The 19,547-nt window shown below is 46.4% G+C and overlaps 1 protein-coding gene across 2 annotated transcripts in view; it reads right to left on the bottom strand.

Annotated features, from left to right (window-relative positions):
• Positions 1-19,547, bottom strand: part of COBL (cordon-bleu WH2 repeat protein) — a 255,188-nt gene that overhangs the window by 11,942 nt on the left and 223,699 nt on the right. For both annotated transcript variants that reach the window (XM_045286315.1, XM_045286316.1), the window contains 4 exons: positions 16,094-16,191; positions 10,392-12,280; positions 8,972-9,091; positions 7,498-7,752 (listed from right to left, as the gene is read on the bottom strand). In XM_045286315.1, coding sequence (XP_045142250.1) covers positions 7,498-7,752; positions 8,972-9,091; positions 10,392-12,280; positions 16,094-16,191 — 2,362 coding nt within the window. The remainder of the gene's footprint in view (positions 1-7,497; positions 7,753-8,971; positions 9,092-10,391; positions 12,281-16,093; positions 16,192-19,547) is intronic.

Here is a 19,547-nt window from a genome sequence, read left to right as displayed (position 1 = left end):
TGGGAGAGTGAGAATGAATATATCTACATTATGGAGATGCCATGTGGGACGACTAACACCATCTCTGTAGAGGCTTGCACACACTTTACGGCATCTTTACCACTAGCCCACCATCACCACCATCACCACCATTTCCCTGAGCAAATCCAGTGGCAGGTCTACCAATGTGGACCAAAGTGGGAGATACTGGCCCCTGAGGGGGGTGCTGAAATGATCTAGGGGGTCTGCAAAGTGATATGGCTACACTTTATCCTGGGTTGTGGGCTATAGTACAAAAGGTTTTCATTTCCATGGGGGCACTGAGTAATTTTTATTTATTTGTTTTTCCAGAAAGGGAGGGGTAGGCAGAATAAGTTTGGAACCTAGATGAAACTACGAAGAAGGTTGGGGTGGGGGATAAGAGATTGTCGGAGAATACCGTGATCATGTGTGATGGACATCTTTCTGGAGTCAGTTACCTGTTACAAAGGTGAATGACTCCGAGCACAAAGGACAAATGGCGGGCGGGTCAGGGATAACATTATCGGGCAAAGATGAAGAAACACTGGGGCTGGCAACCATGTGTTTCTTGCACAGATAGCAACTCTGCTTAGTCCTGCCTGGCAACCTGCATGTTAGCATTTCAGGAGTCGGTGCCAATTTGAACCACCGCCTGGTTGACAATCTGAAAGGCACACTCACCATCATTATGATGTGGATAATGACTGCATCGATAGTCACAAAGTTCTCCAAAGCAAAGATGATATTTAGAGTGAGAATGGACAACTCTTGAAAGTGGATGCAAAAGGCCAATTACGAGAGGACAGAATTACATAAATCGGCCTAGGGAAGAATTTAATGATCAAGAGCCACCCGGGATTCTAGTGACCCATGGATGTATTGTAAAGCTATGTTGTGGTTCGGTGCTGGGAGTCAGTTCTGACTTTCAGCGACGCTGTGCACAACAGAAGGAAACACTGTCTGGCCCCTTCCTGTCTTCTCATAAGCATTAGTATGCCTGGGCTCCTTGTCGCAGCCTCGCTGTCAGTCCATCTCACTGAGAATCTACCCCTTTCTTGCTGACGTTCTTCTTTACCACACATGATGTCCTTCTCTAGGGCCTGGAGCAGAAAGCAATGCTGATGGGCAATAGCTTAGGCTACCTTGTAGCACCATGCTACCTGATTGAGATAAACGATGAGGTGCCCAGTTACCTGACCCATGGGACAGCACCAGGTGGGTGCAGCCACCAAGGAGTGGCAAGGATGCCTGTCCAAGGAGGGGCCCACGATGGAAGGGCAGCCTGGAAGCACAGTGTTGGGAGACTCCCTGGAGCCTCAAACTTTTAGACTTGCCAATGGAGTACCTTTTTATTTTGGTTGCACAAGAAAATTGATGGATGGATAAGACTTGGAGCTCAAGACCAACACAGACAGCTACAAAAAGATTCAAGTTTTATTTTGCTTCCTGCCTGGCCAAGGAGAACTACCTTTATACGTAAAATGATACAATGAATGGTGGAGACAGGGAAATGGTTTGGCGGTGGGGTTGGGCGGTCATGTGTGCAGCCTCCCATCTTGCAGTCCAGAGCAATCGAGTAACAAAGGGCTGTCAAACACAGGAGGGTGCTGGCTACACGGTCATGTGTGCAGCCTCCCATCTTGCAGTCCAGAGCAATCGAGTAACAAAGGGCTGTCAAACACAGGAGGGTGCTGGCTACACAGCTGTCGCCTAACTTGGAAAATGCAAATAGAAGCATTGATGGGAGGCTGGAGGTGGACGGAATTCATGGGACTTTCCATAAGGACAAGAGAGTGGAGGCTTCTAGAATGAAGTGGATTCTTGGCAAGATTATTATAACTATGAAACAGGTGAGTTATGGAGACCCAGTTGCAAAATCTGGATGACCAAGGAAACATGGCAGAGAATGAGCTCTCTCTGTCTTTCTTCCGCTGGTCGTTACTGAATATTTGTTACTTGCCAGACCCTCGGGCAGTAGCCCGGGATATAGATGATGGGGAGACTGCTGGAGCTTATCATACGGCGGGCATGGGCACAAGTGACACTGTCAGCGACACAAGACTGGGATTAGTGTTCTGAATGACATGTGTGACAGTAGAACACGATAAGCTACTTCAGTCTGAAGGAGGCTTTCTCCAGACTGGAAATGACGACAGGAACTGAACATGAAGGATGAGGGCAGCCTGCTGGAAGCGGGTAGGGAGGAGCTTTTCCAGGAGTGAGGAGGCCCTGCAGGTCTGGCCTGAGGGTGTCTCCTGTGACAGGCGTCTCTGGGTTCTGTCTGCTGAACCCCAAGTAACCTAGTAGAGCCATAATGGGTAGGATGATCATAGCACAAGAGCCATGAAAACAGAACTGTCCGTTCTGTACCTATAAATGATTCATCTTAACCCAAACAAAGGTTGACATCATGAGCAACAATGTTTACTTATGATTAGTTTTCATGTTCTGACATAAATCTCTATTCCTTAGTTACAAGGAACTTGGATATCTCTACCACACATTGAGACACGTCAAAACACTAAATTCACTGCCATTGAGTCAATTTTGGATGCATTGGGCGGCCGACAGAAAGGTCAGCGGTTCAAAAGCAAGCACCAGTCGACAAGCCAGATGACACTGTCACTCCTGTAAAGAGCTATAGTCCCAGGAACCCACCAGCAGTGCTACTCTGTCCTACAGGGTCATTTGTAGACTTTGTGGTGATGGTGTCACTTGTTAAAAAATTTCCCACGGGGCCTACGGATCAGGCCAGGTATCTCTGTCTCTGTGTGGCTGGGATCAGGTGGTTCCTGCAGTGGGAAGGTTGGCATCTGTGTGGGCACAGCAGGGAGCAAAGCCTGGGCATGGCTTTAGGGAGGCATTTTCCAAAGTGGCTGGGAGCTGTCCAAGTCTGGCTGATAAGATGTCTGGGCTCCACAATGGCAATGACCTTCTTAGGCCCGGGGTAAATAATTAACAATGGCTGTGCTCACTTGCCCATCTGTGCGATGGCAGTGGCAGCCCTTCCTTCCAGCAAGATCATGGAGTCAACGCTTGCTCTGCCACGGTCTTAGCAGGAAAGATGTGATCGGCAAGGAAAGGGTCTTGAACGCGTTGGTGACGTCCCTCCCTTTGAATAGTTGCTCAGGTCAACGCCACAATGGCTCAAACCTGTTACTATCTAGTTGATACTGACTCATGGCGATCCCATGGGCATCAGACTAGAAGCATGCTCTGTAATGTTTTCAATGATGAATCTGTCTGATGTAAGTCATCCAGACTTTTGTCTGAGGTGACTGTGCATGGACTTGAACTGCCAACCTTTCAGTTAGTAGCCAAGCACATGAGCTGTTTGCACTCCCATGCACTCCCACAAAACGCACAGCTCTCCCTTGCCTTGGCTGAGGGCTCTTTGAGGGCACAGCTAGGCTTCATTCGTCTTGCTCCCATGAGCGGCTTCCACAGTTCCTGGGTCCCGGCAAGACTCCAGGCAATCCTTGTAGAAAGAATGGTGGGCTATGTGGATATTTTAAATATAAACTTGGATCCGGCAGGTAATTTGTGTAACTTCGGAACCCTGGCGATGTAATGGTTGAGTGCTTGGCTGATGAAAAGAAGGTTCCTGGTTTGAACCCAATGGCTGCCTCACAGGAGAAAGATGAGGCTATCTGCTGCCATCAAGAGTCCAGCCTTGGAAACCTCTCCTAGAGAGCTGCCGGGAACCCGAAGCAATTTGGTAGCTTGATTAAAAAAAAAAAAAGGTATACATTCCAGACTCCCTGAAAGAATGCACTTTAAACCGTCTGTCTAAGGCAGCCAGATGCATCTATTTTTCACCTGTAATATGAATGTACAGAAATTGGAAGAAAATGCAACATTGGGGAGTGAAACAGAATCTTGTATTCAGGAGGAGTGTGTGGGGGGTGTACTTCTGAAGACGGAGCAGCGGCTTAGCAGAGTTGCAAGTGCTCTCGCTGGCAGCTGAAGGAAAGGCACCTAGGACCAGAAAGTTCTTAGACAACTACCCAAACTCACTGCCACTGTGCCAATTCCAACTCACAGCGACCTGAGCAGGCAGAGGCAGCTTTCTCCAGGTTTGAACTGTGCCCTCCTTGTGGTTGGCAGGTCAATGTATAACCCACAGACTCCCAGAGACACAGCCATCATCTGCTTCACACACTATGTAAGACAAATGCATTTTTAGTAGTATGAAAGAATGACAAACTTCTCTCTCTCTCTCTTCAAACTTCCTCTTAAGATGAGCATCCCTTAGATGAGTAGACCAGGAGGTCTGAGAGCTACACACTGGGCTGCTGACTACAAGGGTAGACAGTTCAAACCCACTAGCCACTCAGTGGGATAAAGAGGAGGCTGTGTATTCTGGTAAAGATCTGGTGTGGGAAACCCTACCGGTGTGGGCTGCTAGGAGTCAGAATCAATTTGATCGCAGTAGATTTTTAAATTTAAAATGTTTCTATTTTTATTTGCTAGATGTTTCTGAGTGATACAAATGGTTAAAGTGTTCAGCCAGGAACCGAAAGGGTGGCGGTTCAAGTTCACCAAGAGGCACCGCAGAAGAAAGGCCTGGTAGTCTACGTCTGGAAAACGAGTCTATGATGCACCATTCTACTCTGATACACGTCATCACCAAGAGTGAGAATGGACTTGTCTACAACTGGTTTTACTGCTTAACATCAACCCATAAGTCTTTGCTTGATCTAGGATCCAGATACTTCTTCCTGACACAGCTGTTCTGCAGACCTCATTGAAGACCCATGAGCAAGAGGGAACTGAGCACACGTGAGCACCGACTGAGAGCCAAGCCCACCCAATATGGAGTCTACAGACCCTGAATTTCTGGCATTTTCCTTGCAGTTCTGTAACTTCAGAAGTCCACAGGTAAAGGGAATCTAAAGACTGAGTGTCATCAAATGCCTTGATGCCCAAAGAACCTCTATGGCCCATGCCTGGTAGAGCAAAATACAATCTAATCTGCAAGGAAGGTGCCACATTGGCTCCGTGGCTAATGTGCTCAGCACCTCTCTGCAGGAGAAAGGTGTGGGGTCTGCTTCTGTCATGATCTACAGCTTTGGAAGCCTGCGGAGCAGTTTTCTTCTGTCCTATAGAGTTTCTATGAATCAGAATTGACTCGATGGCAGTGGGTTTAATCTGTTAGGAAAAATGCATCATGGTCCCTTGCTGCCTGAGTGACCGTGTCTTCCAATCGGCCACAGATCTGCAGCTCAGTACACAGGAAGAGATTAAGGGCAAGCTGTCAGAAAGGAAAGTCAAGCCAATACCCTCACAAGATGAAAGCTTTAGTTCCAGGTAAGGCTACTTATTCAGGCGGCACCAGGGGGTTCCTGACGGGGCCTGGCAGCTCCAGTGGAAAGCACAGCACTTCCTTCTGTCCTCCAGACCCAACTTTTCTTGGGCTGGTTTCATGTGATGCTGCGATCAAGAGTACGCACAACAGGCAGGGGAAGGCCGGAGGTCATTTGGACATAACAGTGATAAAGAGAGTCAAAGGGACGAGCATTCCCATGTCAGACTCACCCTGGTCATTCAGGGCCAGCCTTCCAGCCCAAGAACAACTGAGAGTGTTTAGGGCATGTGCACCTCAGAATTGCCAGAGTGACATCTCTTACCTAGCACTGGTCGGGGTTGGGGGGGGCAGGTCACAATGCAGAAAATGACTCAAGAAACAATGAAAGCCTGGGTGTTTGAATGTCATTCGAAGGAGCCAAAGGACACTGTGGACATGGGAGGAAGAATAGCCTGGGTTCATAGCCACGTTAGCACTGTAGAGTCTCTGACCTGCTGGCCTGCTGCCTTGACACGTCTGCTCGCTGATTCCTCATCACTGAAGGTTCACCTGACCTCATCTAGTTCTGGCTCTTTCCACTCACGTCCCACATGTTCCTCCCCTCTTCCTGTTCACACCACGACTTGCTCCAGAAAAAGTTCACACCTTGAAATGTCTTCCTTTTCTTTTATTTATTTAAAAATAGTTTTTCCTTTTCTATAAGACAGAGGAAAGGTGGGCTCAGAGACAGAAAATGCTAGGTTAAAATTCTGTTGTTAGTTTCCATGAATAGGCTCCCATTCAAGGTGACCCAATGCACCATGGAACCTAACGTTGCCCACGTCCTGGCCCCGTCCTGTGATCAGCTGGGATTGGTGTGATCCAAAGAGTTGGAATTGGCTGATTTTCAGAAGTCGATTGCTACACCTTTCTTCCTAATTGATCTTAATCTAGAAACTCTGCTGAAAGCTGCTCAGATTCATAGCCGCATTGGCAAAGCCCGCACTGACAGATGGGTGGTAACTGTGCATAGGGTGCATTGGCCAAGAGTCAAATACAAGTTTCCAGCTTGGAAGGCCCTAATTCCACCACTGAACCACCATTGCCTGTAACATTTTCATTCCTCCCTCCCTCCCTCCCTATTCCACCTTAGACAAACAGCCTCTCTGAACCCCAGAGTCCTTGCCTCCCTCTTCAAGATGAAGAGTAATGTTTGCTTTGAAAAGATCCGAACTAAGTCAATATGACAAGTGCATGGTCAGAGCTGTCCCATAAATCTAGTCAATGTTGTTCAAAATATATCCAAAGCTCAAGTGAGATAACCAGTCTCAAATTTTAATATAAATTCATTTGACAACCATTTGAGATCTGGCAACCATTGTAGATTTTTAGACTCAAGCTCCCCACGCCCACCAAGCCCAATTTAATTCTAGAGGGAGATAGGGTCTATGAGTTTCACTTTGAGAAACATTGTTTTCAAAACACAAACACTTATCAGGGATCAGCCCACCCATGGGGCTGCATTGCTCTGGCCTCCTAGCGAAGGGCTTTGCGATCTGCACTCTCAGTCTCGCCGCACTGTGTTTGGAGCACAGGGGACACCCCTCCACTGACCCTTCAGAATCGCTCATCTACTTTCACCAGTCTGACGTTTACTACACTTATTTCATCATTCCCCCAATTTCTTCACTATTTTTCCATCCTACGTGTTGTTAGTGGCAGACGAGTTGATTTTTGATTTACAGCAACCCTACAGAGAATAGAACCCTGGGGTTTCCTAGGCTGTAAACTTCACTGCTGACTCTTCATTGACTAGCCAAGTGATTAACCTCTGCGCCACCAGGGCTCCTTTGACATGACAATCCTGCCTAAATTCATCAATACATAAATAGTTAAAAAAAAAAAAAGAAGAAAACACACAAGTGTTTATGCCATTTCCTCAGGAATTAGCTGAGGATATAGCAGGTACCTACCCTCCAGGCCAAAGCCTTCTCATCTATATCAGGGAAGTGCTTCTCTGTTCCTCTGGCTAATCTTTTTAAGGATATCATCTGTGTTGACTGTCTCTTGCCATATTTCCTGTCTTCTTGTTGGTGGCCCACACTGCCTCACAGGCGCAGTACCCTGGGACACTGCCCAGCACACCCATGGCATCAAGCATTTCTCTTGTACACGCACCCTCAAACATTTCCCTGCAATTATGCAGTTACCTTTTTTAATCTTGCCGCCCCTGTGCCGGAGCGGATGGCATCCATCAAGGCTTGTCTGGCATCCACAGTGTTGTTGAGAGTATTTGTGCTGAACTTGGAGGCCATCCTGGGCACCGGAGGAGCAGGGATAGTAGGAGGTGGGGGAGGTGGAAGGGGTGGTGCACATGTGCTGTTCTGTTGAGGGGTTTCTGAGATGTGTGCAGAGAGTCCGGCATCTCGGAGACTTTGGAGCTCCTCAGAAGCAAAGGATGACACCTGGGAAAGAAAGCACTACATGGGATGTCCTCAAAGCTACATCCTGTGCCGACACTGATTGTCTCAACCTTGGCCCTGAAGTATTTGTTTTCGACAAACTCAGGCAGTGTGTTTGCTCACTAAGGGACGACAGAGACCCAGAATTTGGCAAAACTCAGAGCGGAACGATTATTTATCGAGAACACCTTATAACTTTATTTGGCAAGTGAGGGCAGCAACAGAATGGACTGAGAGAGCTGACCAATCACTGCAATGGAGACCATATACTCAAAATATGATGCGTAGCTTATTGGTCAGATGTTTCGGTAACATCTGTGAATGGAAGGTACAGACGAGCCCAGCCTATAGGAGTCTGAAGGTGATAGAAAGAGCAATGCTGTCTTTGTATATCAACTTCATCCCAGAGAAAGAAGGGACTTGACTCCTAGTTGCTAGACTTCCTATGCTGGAAACTACACCTGGTCATCAGCCAGGCTTCTCTTAATTTCCGTTGCTCCCATAAGTAAAGTTATGCATTCAAAAAAGTTGTCATGGATTGAATTGTATCACCCCCCCCCCATCAAAAAAAAAAAAAAAACAGGCTGAAGAGTCTTAACTCCTGCAGCTGCATATATGACCTTGTTTGGAAATAAAGCTCTCTGAAGAGGCTGTGAGTTAGGTTAGTTTGAGGCCCTACCAGAATAGAGTTTGTTCTAATCCAGTCATGGGGTGTCCTTACGAAACAGGAGAAGCAAAGAGATACCCCAGGGGAAGAGACTATGTGAAACTATGTTTACAAGCCAAGGAATACCAGGGGACATTCAGGGCTATCGGACGTTGGGATCAATAAGAAAGGGTCTTCGCCCTTGGAGAGGGCAGGGCACTGCTGACACTCTTCATTTAGACCCCTGGTCTCCAAACCCGTGAACCAATGTTTCTGTCGTTCAAAGTCACCCATTGGTGGTGAGTTGTCGCAGAAGCTCAAGGAAACCGATAGAGAAGTGATTCTAGGCATCATCACTTATTTCACCTTGGCTAAAAAAGGGCTGCCCAACACCCCGAAGGCAGAAGTGGCCCCTTCCTGCTCATCTCTTCAGGAGTGCCTGCTTGGCCACTCAGACCATGGCTTACCTTAGAAAATCAGAGGGTTGCCCTGTCTTTTAAGGCTTGGGGACAGACCACTAGGGGAGGATGTACCTGGTCCCAGCATGTACGCGGATCTGTCCTCCGCTCCTCTTACCTTCTTCAGACTGCAGGCTCCACTGTGTCCACGGATGGCAGCCAGCAGTGCTGACCGCTCACTCTCTGCCTCTGAGTACGAAGGCTTCTTTGACCCTCTCTCTGGGGTGTGCTCTGCAGTCTAGAATATGAATGGTAGCAACAGATCTCCATCAGAGATGAAAGATATGCTCCCAGTAAGGCCGCTCAAAAAGAAAACTAACACATATCACTGAGTCCTGGGTGATCCCTTGCATAGTCGATGCCTGTGGGAGGGTGTATGGTTATTTTTATAGTACAATATCAAACTGAGCTTTTTATATGGACTGTAAGCTAGATAAATACAGACTTGTTATGTACTTAGGGGAGAGTATCTGGGTAATGGTGAAGCACTCAGCTACTAGCCAAAAGTTGGGACGTTTGAACTCAAACAGAGGTGCCTGTCAAGCTGCTTCGGAAATGCCAGTCTCGAAGACTCTAGGTAGCGGTTCTGTGCTGCACTCCTGAGATCGCCATGCATTGGAATCAACGTGAGGGCAACTAACAAGGCGTATTTGGGATCGCATCAAACGATGGCTTCTTCAGGTCATCTCTTTGTCCTGCCTTTTCAGAGCTGGTGTCTGTCTCAGAGGCACGCAGGCCAAGCTGAGAATCCAGGGTCCGCCCTGGTAGGAGTGTGGCCTTGGCCATAAAAGAGATGAGAATTCCTAAACATCGGGCTTATTTTAATGACTATTAATTGAGAAAACTGCTGTTAAGTAGTTAAATGCCTAGATACTGGACAAAGGGGTATTGCAATATTGTTCCAATCGTGACGGAAGAATTACAGTATATCACTGCTAAACATTATACAAATGTATAGGCTCTGGGTTGCATTTTCTATGTGTACATTTGAATGTTCGAAGACTGGTTTACTGGATTCTCTACTCTCTCAGGGCTCTTTTTGGGCTGATAGCTTTCTGCACTCGGGGACCTTGACGTCATACCAACAAGCTAGTTCGTTCAGTATTCCATGGGGAATGGAAACAGAAATTCTGGTTGCAGTCAGACCTGACTGCTAGGATGGATCAGCCCGTATGCTGGGTGGGAGTTTCTCCCTGAGGCTGACACTGAGCAACCCAAGCCCTGATACCGCACTCTGATGGTTCATAGCACCGCTGACAAGGGGTGAGTGGCATCCCACACAGGTTATCAATTCAGAAAAGGAACCGAGATGGTTGCCTGCCTCTCTCAACTCGGAAATGTCAGAGACAATTTCAGAGCAGCATCGTGACATATTAGGAACAATAATGCTGTCAACAGTCCCATCTTTATCCTAACGTCTCCCTCTTCTCCAACCCTACTGTGAGGCTCTACGTCTGGAGCACCTAGTTTTCAGGTGGAAAGTTGTGATGTAGAGCACCTGCCCCAACTCCCTAAAATGAGCACCCCAGCATAGTCACCTTCCGGAGTTTTTCCTTCCCTCCTGCCGAGTGGATGGCTTCCATCAGAGCGCTGTGGAGGGACATGTCTTTGGGGGCTGGCCTCTGGATGATAGGCTTGAATTTCTTCTTTGGCCCAAAAATGCTGGGTGTCGAGGTTCCTTCTGTTTCATGTGCATCCGGAGATAGTGAATTAGGTTTCTGCTCCATTTCTAGAACCTTGTGGCTGTTCGTGGTTGATCCTTTCAGAGAGTGGGGAGGCTCACTGCTCACAGGGGGCCACTTGGAGCCGTTTACCCAAGCCTTGGGGGAAGCCTGATTATTTGTTGGGCGGGAAGAGGCGGTGGCTGTGCTGTGTAGCACGCTCTGTGGTTCGGCCACTGAGCTGGTCTTCTGGTTCCTTGTGCTTTGCTTTCCACCAAAGCCACAGCTCTGTGCCACAGAAACATGATCTGGCTGGGAAACTCTGATTCGTGAGGCACTGGAATTTTGTAGGACACCAGTCGGACAATCGTGAGCAGACAGCTTTCCATAGGGACTGCTGCCGTTTGCACTTAGATGGGTACCGACCGCCGACTCCTCCCCGTTACTCTGGGGGAGGGTGGGGCGGGGCTGCTTGGCAGCATCTTTACCTATTGGTATCTCTGAGGGTGGGCTGGGAGTTCTATCACTTTTGGTAGCAAGATGGTGTCTGATGGGATTGGGCGTTTTGCCTTCAGAACCCCTCTCGGCCCCATTGTGCTTTGCCGCCGCGTCAGTGTGGACACTGGCGGATCCCATCCGCTTCGCGAGCGCCGAGGCCATGTACTGGCTGGATGTCCTTCTCTGAGGCTTAACAAAGGAGACATCTGTGCTGGTAGCTGCTGGCCCTTGGGGTTGAAGAGGGCTGGCGATGGGTGACTGGCTTTTCCCTTCCTCCAGACACCTCCCATCTTCTGGGAGGAGAGCCTGCTTCCGGGGCACCGTCAGGGTGGGGACAGGGGGTGCAGGGTCAGCAAGGTGTCTGCTTTCTGGATGCCGGGGGTTGGCTGGCAGGGTGGTGCTGGTCCTTTCCAGGGAGTGGCCTTTGGACACTTTGGATTGCTTTTCCATGGAGTTGGACCTCCAGAATTCTTTTACCTTTCCAATGGGCTGCTCGTCTGTTTCAAGAACGGATGATGGCAGGGCGATGGTCCGGGTTCCGTTCACAGCTGGGCTCACCAGATTTCCTAGCTCATCGATCTTAATGGCGCCGGTGGAGAGGGATACTCCGCGATCATAGCACCTCCTCTCGGATTTTGGAGGAACAATTTTATATGTGGTGAGACCGTATTTAAGTCCATAGCTCCCTCCTGGGCTGTCACCTCGTCGATACCAGGATGGTGGTGGCAGGCCCTCCCTTAGAGTGTGGCCTTCCTCTTGACTCAGTGGCTGTGCGGTCCCTCTCAGGGCAGCCGGCGTCTTGTCACTGGAGGCCCGGCCACACGCTGGCTTTCTCTCTGGGGCATTTAGAGCATCTGCGTGCAACTTCGAGACGGAAGTAGTCAGCTTGGGTCGAATTTCAATAGAATTCACTCCTTTACTGGTGTTGGGAAAGGTCCATCTAGTTTCTTTTCCAGGGTCATGAGAAGGAGCGTATGATTTAGGTACCTCCTCCGCCTTTCTAAGGGATTGGCTGTCCTCAGCTTGGAACGATAGCAGCTGGGCTCTTCTGGCGCCCAGGTTTCTCAGGTCAAAAGAACCTGCATTGTTATTTCTGTTGGAAAACACCCCCAAATCAACGGGATCATCTAAAACCTCCCCTATGAATGTCACCGGAATTGTGTCCTCATTGCTGCTAGTGGGCATGGCATCTTGTGTCGAGTGGCTGGAAGCAATGTTTACGGAGCTGGTGAGAGAGCCGGTGTCTGTTTCAAAATTCTCTTCCATTTCTACAAAGAAGGACAAACATGTGTTACACACTGGCACTCTGTCTACAATTCCCAGGACAATTACTTAGTGCAGTCACACCATGTGCTTGACTTCTCTAAGGTAACTTTTATGCGAGCTACTTAAAGCTATTTTAAAATATCGTTGCTGTCCATAATCTACGGATGACCCAGGACAGTCTCAACTCTCATCAATCAACAGAAGAACTACAGACCCCTACTGTTTCCTCACCACATGTTGCCCATATCTTCCACTTAGCGACCAGATTTCTAAATCTAAGCTCTTTGGAAGAACACAAAATTGCATTTCTCCAGTGCAATAGACCATGTGGGGCAACTTGCTGTAGCCTTAACTTTTTAAGGAGCTAAATGATTACGTTTTGAGTATCTCAAATGGTCGTGACTGTTGAAAGTCCCGAATGATGTAGTGTGCCATTTGGTCAGAGGCCTGTGGACTGGTTTTGATAGGTCAGCTCTGCTGGTTTTGATAGGTCAGCTCTGCCTGCCATATATTCATTCTGAGGACAGGGAATTGACGAATCAGTCTGTCAAAACCATGGATCAATCCTGCAATCTACTTCCTCCTCTTTCAATGTCTTGTCATCTTTGTCTTGCTTGGTTTTGAAGCATAGACCCCGCAGGGGCAGTGCATTATTTTATGTGTCCCTTCCAGCCAAGGTTTCTGACCTCAGTCAAGGGCTCTCTCCCTGCAGGGGTCTGCTAAGAAGGTGGGGGAAGAGACTGATAGAGTTCACCTGGGAGTCACTGGGAATCAAGGGCCATCCAGCTGAGTATAAAATGAGCCCTCTGAGAAGCACAAGGAGGGAGCTCATTACTGGAAAGGGTGGAGAGTGGAGTTGAGTGCCTTACTAGAGGAGGGTGTCTCTGGGCATTTAACTCAGGTAGCTGGTTTTGCTACCCCACCGAGTTAAAGTGGAATGCCCTTGGGTTGAGACTTACAGTACAGTAGTATGCTCCTGTGTGTATTAATTAGCAGACCTGAAAAAATCTTGAAACGTGTCCTGGAAAACAACTCAACCGTGAGCATTTCACAGTGGCATTACAACTTGCTAGCTTTCTTAATAAACTCTTTAACCATGAAATTTGTGTCAGTTCTGTGCAGCCATTGCAAAGGGTATTAAAACACAGAGATAAGTAGAGAACATTAATTTACACAATCCAATTGGCTAATTTATTGTGATGGATACAGACTCATAGAAGAATCAGGTTTTTAAAGTGACGTAACTAAAACAAAACAAAACAAAACACACACACACACACACACACACACATACACACACGGAAGTAAAACATTTGCTTCCAAGACTGGTTATTTTGGGCACTCATAATGGATGTGAGGAATTATATGCTGCAGTTAAGAGAAAAGCTGTTTCTAGAGTGGCCTGGGGAAACTGTGTGCCCGATTAAGACGAATAAGAGGAGTGCCTTCTGAGACGTCCCCAGGTACATAAAGAGATAGAGTCCAGGGATGAACAAGGGGTTAATGTATTTGGGTATGAGTTTAAAAGGTTAAGGATTATATGTTTATTTAGCTTCCAATTAGATAACCAATATTTTTCCTACCTGGTATTGTATTATAGGAAATCAATCATGATTATAAACCCTTGTAAATCCACCTTCATCCTATATTTGATTAGATAAGCTAGAAGGGGAGCTAAGAATTGCCTGAAAAGAAAAGGCTTTTTGTTTGAAGTCAAGGTAGGGAGAGTAAGGGATTTAGAAAGAAAACCTGAGGCCCACCCAGAATTGCTGATCGAACTGGAGTTTTACATTTGAAGGGAAGACCTGCCGTCAAAAAAAAGACTAAAATTTTGTTTTTAAGACAAATTTTTGAGCAAGCAATTTGCTACTGGCTGCATCACAGCAGGGAAGTCTGATAGCAGCAAAAAACAGCTCCTTTCTAGGGCTGATAGTTCGGGGGAGCTTGGGGTGCTCATTCTGGTAGCCATTGGATCCGCTCACTGAGTGGAAGTGGGGGAAATGCAGCAGTGAAGAGATGGGCTGATTTGGACATGTTCCACTGGTACCTGCTGATGTGATCCACAGAAGCTAAAGATGGGAGGGAAGAGGATGGCTGGGCTGGTCTGAAGTTTAAATGTTGTGTGAATATCCAGCCTATGGGGATGGATTAGCGCCAGAGGTCAGGTAGTGGGAAGTGCTTTCAGCTGGTACTCATTGATCGGGCTAAGGCTGAGACTACCAGGATCCAACCAGATGAAGAGACATATGCGTGGCTCTGTGAGCTGGTGCACACTGCAGCAGTTTTAGGACTTCCCTTCTAGAGACTGAACTTTGCTTATGCATGCAGACGTTTGAAGGTCCAACCAGAAATGAAGACTCACCACATGGGCTTGTTAGAGACAGGCAATTTAGAATTTGAATATTTAAAATGGGGGATGATAAAGGTATGAAGTGGCTGGCTTGAAAACCAGAAAGGAGACTGTTAATGCTTCAGTGTGGCTAGCATAGCCAGCGGGTGGACTGCCGAAGCAATGACTTATTTAATGTGGCTCTTCTAGCAAAAGTTTCTAATTCCCACCAAACGACCTTCCCCTGAATGGTCTGGTAAGGAGGTGGGGGAAGATACTGATAGGATTACCCGTGAATAATTGAAAACAGGATTTCCTGGAGTTCCATCTTGTTGTGTGTGAAGGAGGAGGAGGGGGGATCTCTTTAGCAACAAGAGTCAGGAGTGAAGCACATGCTCTGGACGCAGGCTCTCTATGCAGTGAGACTCCTGGATGCAGATGATGCTACACCATCAGAGAAGCAGCCGCAGACCCAGAAGGGATGGACTCCTAGCGCGTGAGCAAGTGGAGCTGAGTGCTTTGTGCAGGAGGCTGGCTTGTGCAGTGTGGTGCCCCCGGGCATTTGTTTGGGAGCTGGGTTTGCTGACTCACAGAGCTTGAGCTGAATGCCTTTGGGTTGAGGCTTCCAGTGAAGTGGGCATTTATTAGCTGACCTGAAGGAACTTTGTAACACGTCCTAATTATTAATTGTACCCTGAGCATTTCTAACGTGCATTATAACTTGTTAATTTCCTTAATAAACCCTGAATAGATCACGAATTTTATCTGAGTTCTGTGTAGCCATTGCAACGGATATTAGAATACAGAGAGAAGTAAAATAGAGAACACAAATTGAGAAAATACAGCTACGATACAATTGTGTATTGATTCACACTACATGCCTGAAGAAAATGATAGACCTTATTTGAAAAATTCCCAATTTGCTTACTGAGATTTTTGCATTGCGCTGGCCTTATACTAGTGTTTACAGAAAACATCTCCAAAGAGCAGTGTTGCCATGACATGCTCCCTGACATGGGTGCTCCGGTGGCCAGCGGACTGTGGGCCACCTTTCCTTTTTTTTAATTTTAAAAATCATTTTATTGGGGGTTCTTACAGGGCTACCTTTCACTTTGATAGGTAGGCTGTGTTTTTGCAAGTTAAGCTTGGAAGTCTTCATTTGAAAAGTGATTAGCTTTGTGTCTCTCAGGGTTTTCTGAGGCACCTTGAGCATGTTATTTATTTGTTTTTTTAAAAGGGTGTGGCAAGTGTTGTGTGTGTAGAATCAGTATTATCCAACAACAACAACACAACCCTCCTTGTTTCTGTAGTACTGTTCGGCAGCATGGATAAAAACCCGGGCCCCACCTGAGTGTGCTCCCTTCACGTCTCTCTTAAGGGCAACGTCTTCTGACGACCTTTCCTCATGTCGATAATCTGAAGAGTGTGTACGGAAACAAAAACCAGTAAGAGCTATAGTCAGAGAATACAATGCGTGTGCTCTTACCTTCTAGGTCTTCATCAGCTTTGACAAGTGTTCTCTGGAACTGCCCGCTGACAAGCAGGTCCTCCTCGTCACCGAAGGCCAAAGCAGTCTTTTCAGTTCTGGGGGAGACCAAAGAGGAAGAAGGGGCATTCGTTTTACTTTATTTTAAAAATTTGATTTATTTTCACAAATAGAAAGTACAGTTTATATTCAAATTCAGAAGTCTCCCACTCAGACCATCATTCTTGGTGCTCTGATTTTAGTATATGTGCTGCCGAAGCGAGCACCATTCTTGGTGCTCTGAAACAGATTTCTGTAGTGTTAAGAGTGGCTGAGTGTGAACGTGTCTGAGTGTGTGCATGTGTTTGTATGTTTATGTGTGAAATGTGTTTCGTATGTGTATGCTTCTGTGTGTGTGAGTATGTATTTGTGTATGTAAGTGTAAGTGCACAAGGATGTGCATATCTGTGTACTTATGTCTACATTTGTGTGTGTGTAATCACAAAGCATTAGCTCTTGCCGTTTGAAGTCTAAATTTTTAATTTTTTTATTAAAAGATAATTTTATGGGGGCGCTCTTACAACTCTTATAACACTCCATACGCCAGTTGCATCAAGCATATTTGTACATATGTTGCCATCATTCTCATCTAGACTACACTTCACAAGGACAAGTGAATTTGCAAAGAGGATTTGCAGCTGCAACCTTCAAATGGGAATAGGAATTAGGTTCTGCTGTGCAAGGCTTAAAAATGCCCATGTCAGCCAGGTTCTGTTCTTTCTCACCCCAATTGGAAATGGCAAACCTAGCTTATTCTTCAGCACAATGGGTGAGCTTCCCCTCGGTGTTCCCAGAGGGACCAGGAGAATGGCCACACGGCCTGACACTGATAGCCAGATTGGGCATAAGCTGTGAAGAACACCTCCTCTGTGCGCTCTGATGGGGGGTCAAGCAGGCCAGCATGGCCAGTGTGCCCATAGCCTTGCCAGTGTTCAAACTCAGGGCCTCTGTCCATGCCCACACTGGCGGTACCCACTTGCCAGACTCAGAAAAGAGAAGATGCTTTGCTTTTCTGTCATGAAAGTCCTTGTATACTTTGCAATATGTCCCATTCCTTTTTATATACTTGTACTTAGATGAATACCCCAGTGGGCTGATGGGAAATTCAGGGAAAGGGGTTCTCCATTGGTCTCTTTAACAGGGAAAATAAAGACATACGGATGATAGCAAAAAGTATTATAGCAAGAGTACCAGTAATAGTAGCTTCTGCTCAACCCTAATACACCCTGCCATATCGGCTGCCTCTGAAGGTTGAGAAGGCTTTCTTTACAGAGCAGGGCTCTGTTGGGCCAGCCCAACCCCTGACACCAGAGCCGACTACATGTTCCAGCCCCAGAACATAGCTCTTTTGCATGAATTATCTTCGTATAAGTCTGACAACCCAGGGAGAAGTGGTGTGTTCTCTCCATTGTACAGCTAGGAAACAAAATACACAGACTTAACAAATCTGCTCAAAGTCTCATCAGGATGCAGCCCCAGGTAGAGAGGGCTGCATCTGGGGCCAGGTGCTACCACCCTGTGACTCCGAGCACAAAAGATCAGACTAGTGGGCGGAAGAACTGGATGTTACCTTCTGTGTGCCACAGGGATAACCTCAGCGAGACAATTGCCGCCCAAACAATTTGAGCAATATCTTTGCCAGAGCTCTCGTCTCTACTTTTCTATTGTGCAAAAAACACAGACACGCATAAGGCAATGGTCTTCAGCGAAAATGGAAGGTTTTCTGCTGGCTGATTTCCAGAATTTCTAATCCGGCTTAGAGAATGGTGTACGGACTCGTCTCTGCACAATCCTTGCGCATGTAGCTGGATGCAATTCAGATAAATGAGCCTTCATGTTTGGTGAGCCAGCAAGCGGCTTCCAGAGTGGAGGCAGTTCACGTCTTCTGAGAACCCAGAACGAGGAGATACGTCGGTGCTGTGTGGGCACGTGGACAAATGAGTATGCTCACAAGCATACCTGACTGCCTCATTTCTTTTGCTTTGAACATTAATTATTTGAATACATTTCATGAAAATTCTGTTAATCTCTTTCAGGAAGTGGTATAGCTTAATAAATCAATTTAAATTTAAATCTTTAATGAAATGAAAGGGGAGAAAAAATTAATTTTATAAGGAAGAACAGCATTTGCAATGGAAAACAGCACTTTTCCAAATGCTTGGCATTAATTTAGGATATTGAAGAAGTCCAACTCAATGAATTTTATTTATTTTCTTTCTTTGAAGTATTTGCCTTTACTTCAAAGTGTGTCTAAACACATAATTCTAGGAGACATTGAAGAGGGTAATGTCTTAGGAACTGAAAACACATTCACAATGAAAATTCTCCTGTCCTTATCGTTTTCGTTTTATAGTTGTTAAATTAGCCCCACCCCTAAGCAATTACCGGATAAAGAAGCAGTAAGCCTGGCTATTCACACTTGTTACTATAGCTACTTGTTGATTTATTGGAAAGAAACAAGGAAATATACATTTAAAGAAAAGTCTTAATTCCCACCCCCCTTTTAAAAATTATTCATTTTATTGGGGGCTCTTACAATTCTTTTAACAATCCATCATTCAATTGTATTAAGCACACTTGTACATACGTTGCCATCAACATTGCCAAAACATTTTTTTCTACTTGAGCCCTTGGTATCAGCTCCCCTCCCTCCCTTCCACCCTCATGAATCCTTGATCAATTATTTATTATTATTGTTATTATCATTATTTTGTGTCTTATACTGACTATTCACCAGACGCCCTGTGTCTCTCTTCATCCACATTTCTGTTATTCATCCCCCTGTGTGGGAGCTATATATCCAACCTTATAATGGGAGTCTCTCTTTCAAACCACCCCAATCCCCCTACCTTCATGACTTCACTACTCCCACTACGGTTCCTGAGGGTTTTATCTGTCCTGAATTCCATGTGTCGAGAGCTCTTCTCTGTACCAATGTGTGTGCTCCAGTCTAGCAAGATTTGTAAGGTTGAGCTGAGTCATGGTAGTGTGGGGGAGGAAGCATTCAGGAACTAGAGGAATATTGTGTGTTTCATCTGTGCTATACTGTCCCCTGGTTGAATCGTCCCTTCTTTGTAACACTTCTGTGGGGGGATGTCCAATTGTCTACAGATGGGCTTTGGGTCTCCACACCAACTCTTATGCATCAATTAAAATTGTGTTTTTTTTAAAAGATCTTTTGATACCCGATAGCTGATCCTGTCAACGCCTCATGATCACATAGGCTGGTGTGTTTCTTCCAGGTGGGCCTATTTGCTTCCCTGCTAGATGGTTGCTTGTTTAACTTCAAGCCTTTATGACCCCAGACACTGTATCATAAGCAACACATTTTGTTTCCTTGTAAGAATATTGGGTCATTGATCTCTCTTTAATAGTTTGCTAAAAAGAAACAATTCAATAAATGGAAACAAGTACT

This window comes from Echinops telfairi, unplaced genomic scaffold (assembly GCF_000313985.2).
Source record: "Echinops telfairi isolate 266 unplaced genomic scaffold, ASM31398v2 ScPeMD7_7;HRSCAF=31, whole genome shotgun sequence".
NCBI lineage: Eukaryota > Metazoa > Chordata > Mammalia > Afrosoricida > Tenrecidae > Echinops > Echinops telfairi.
This window is presented reverse-complemented; position numbering and strand designations above follow the sequence as displayed.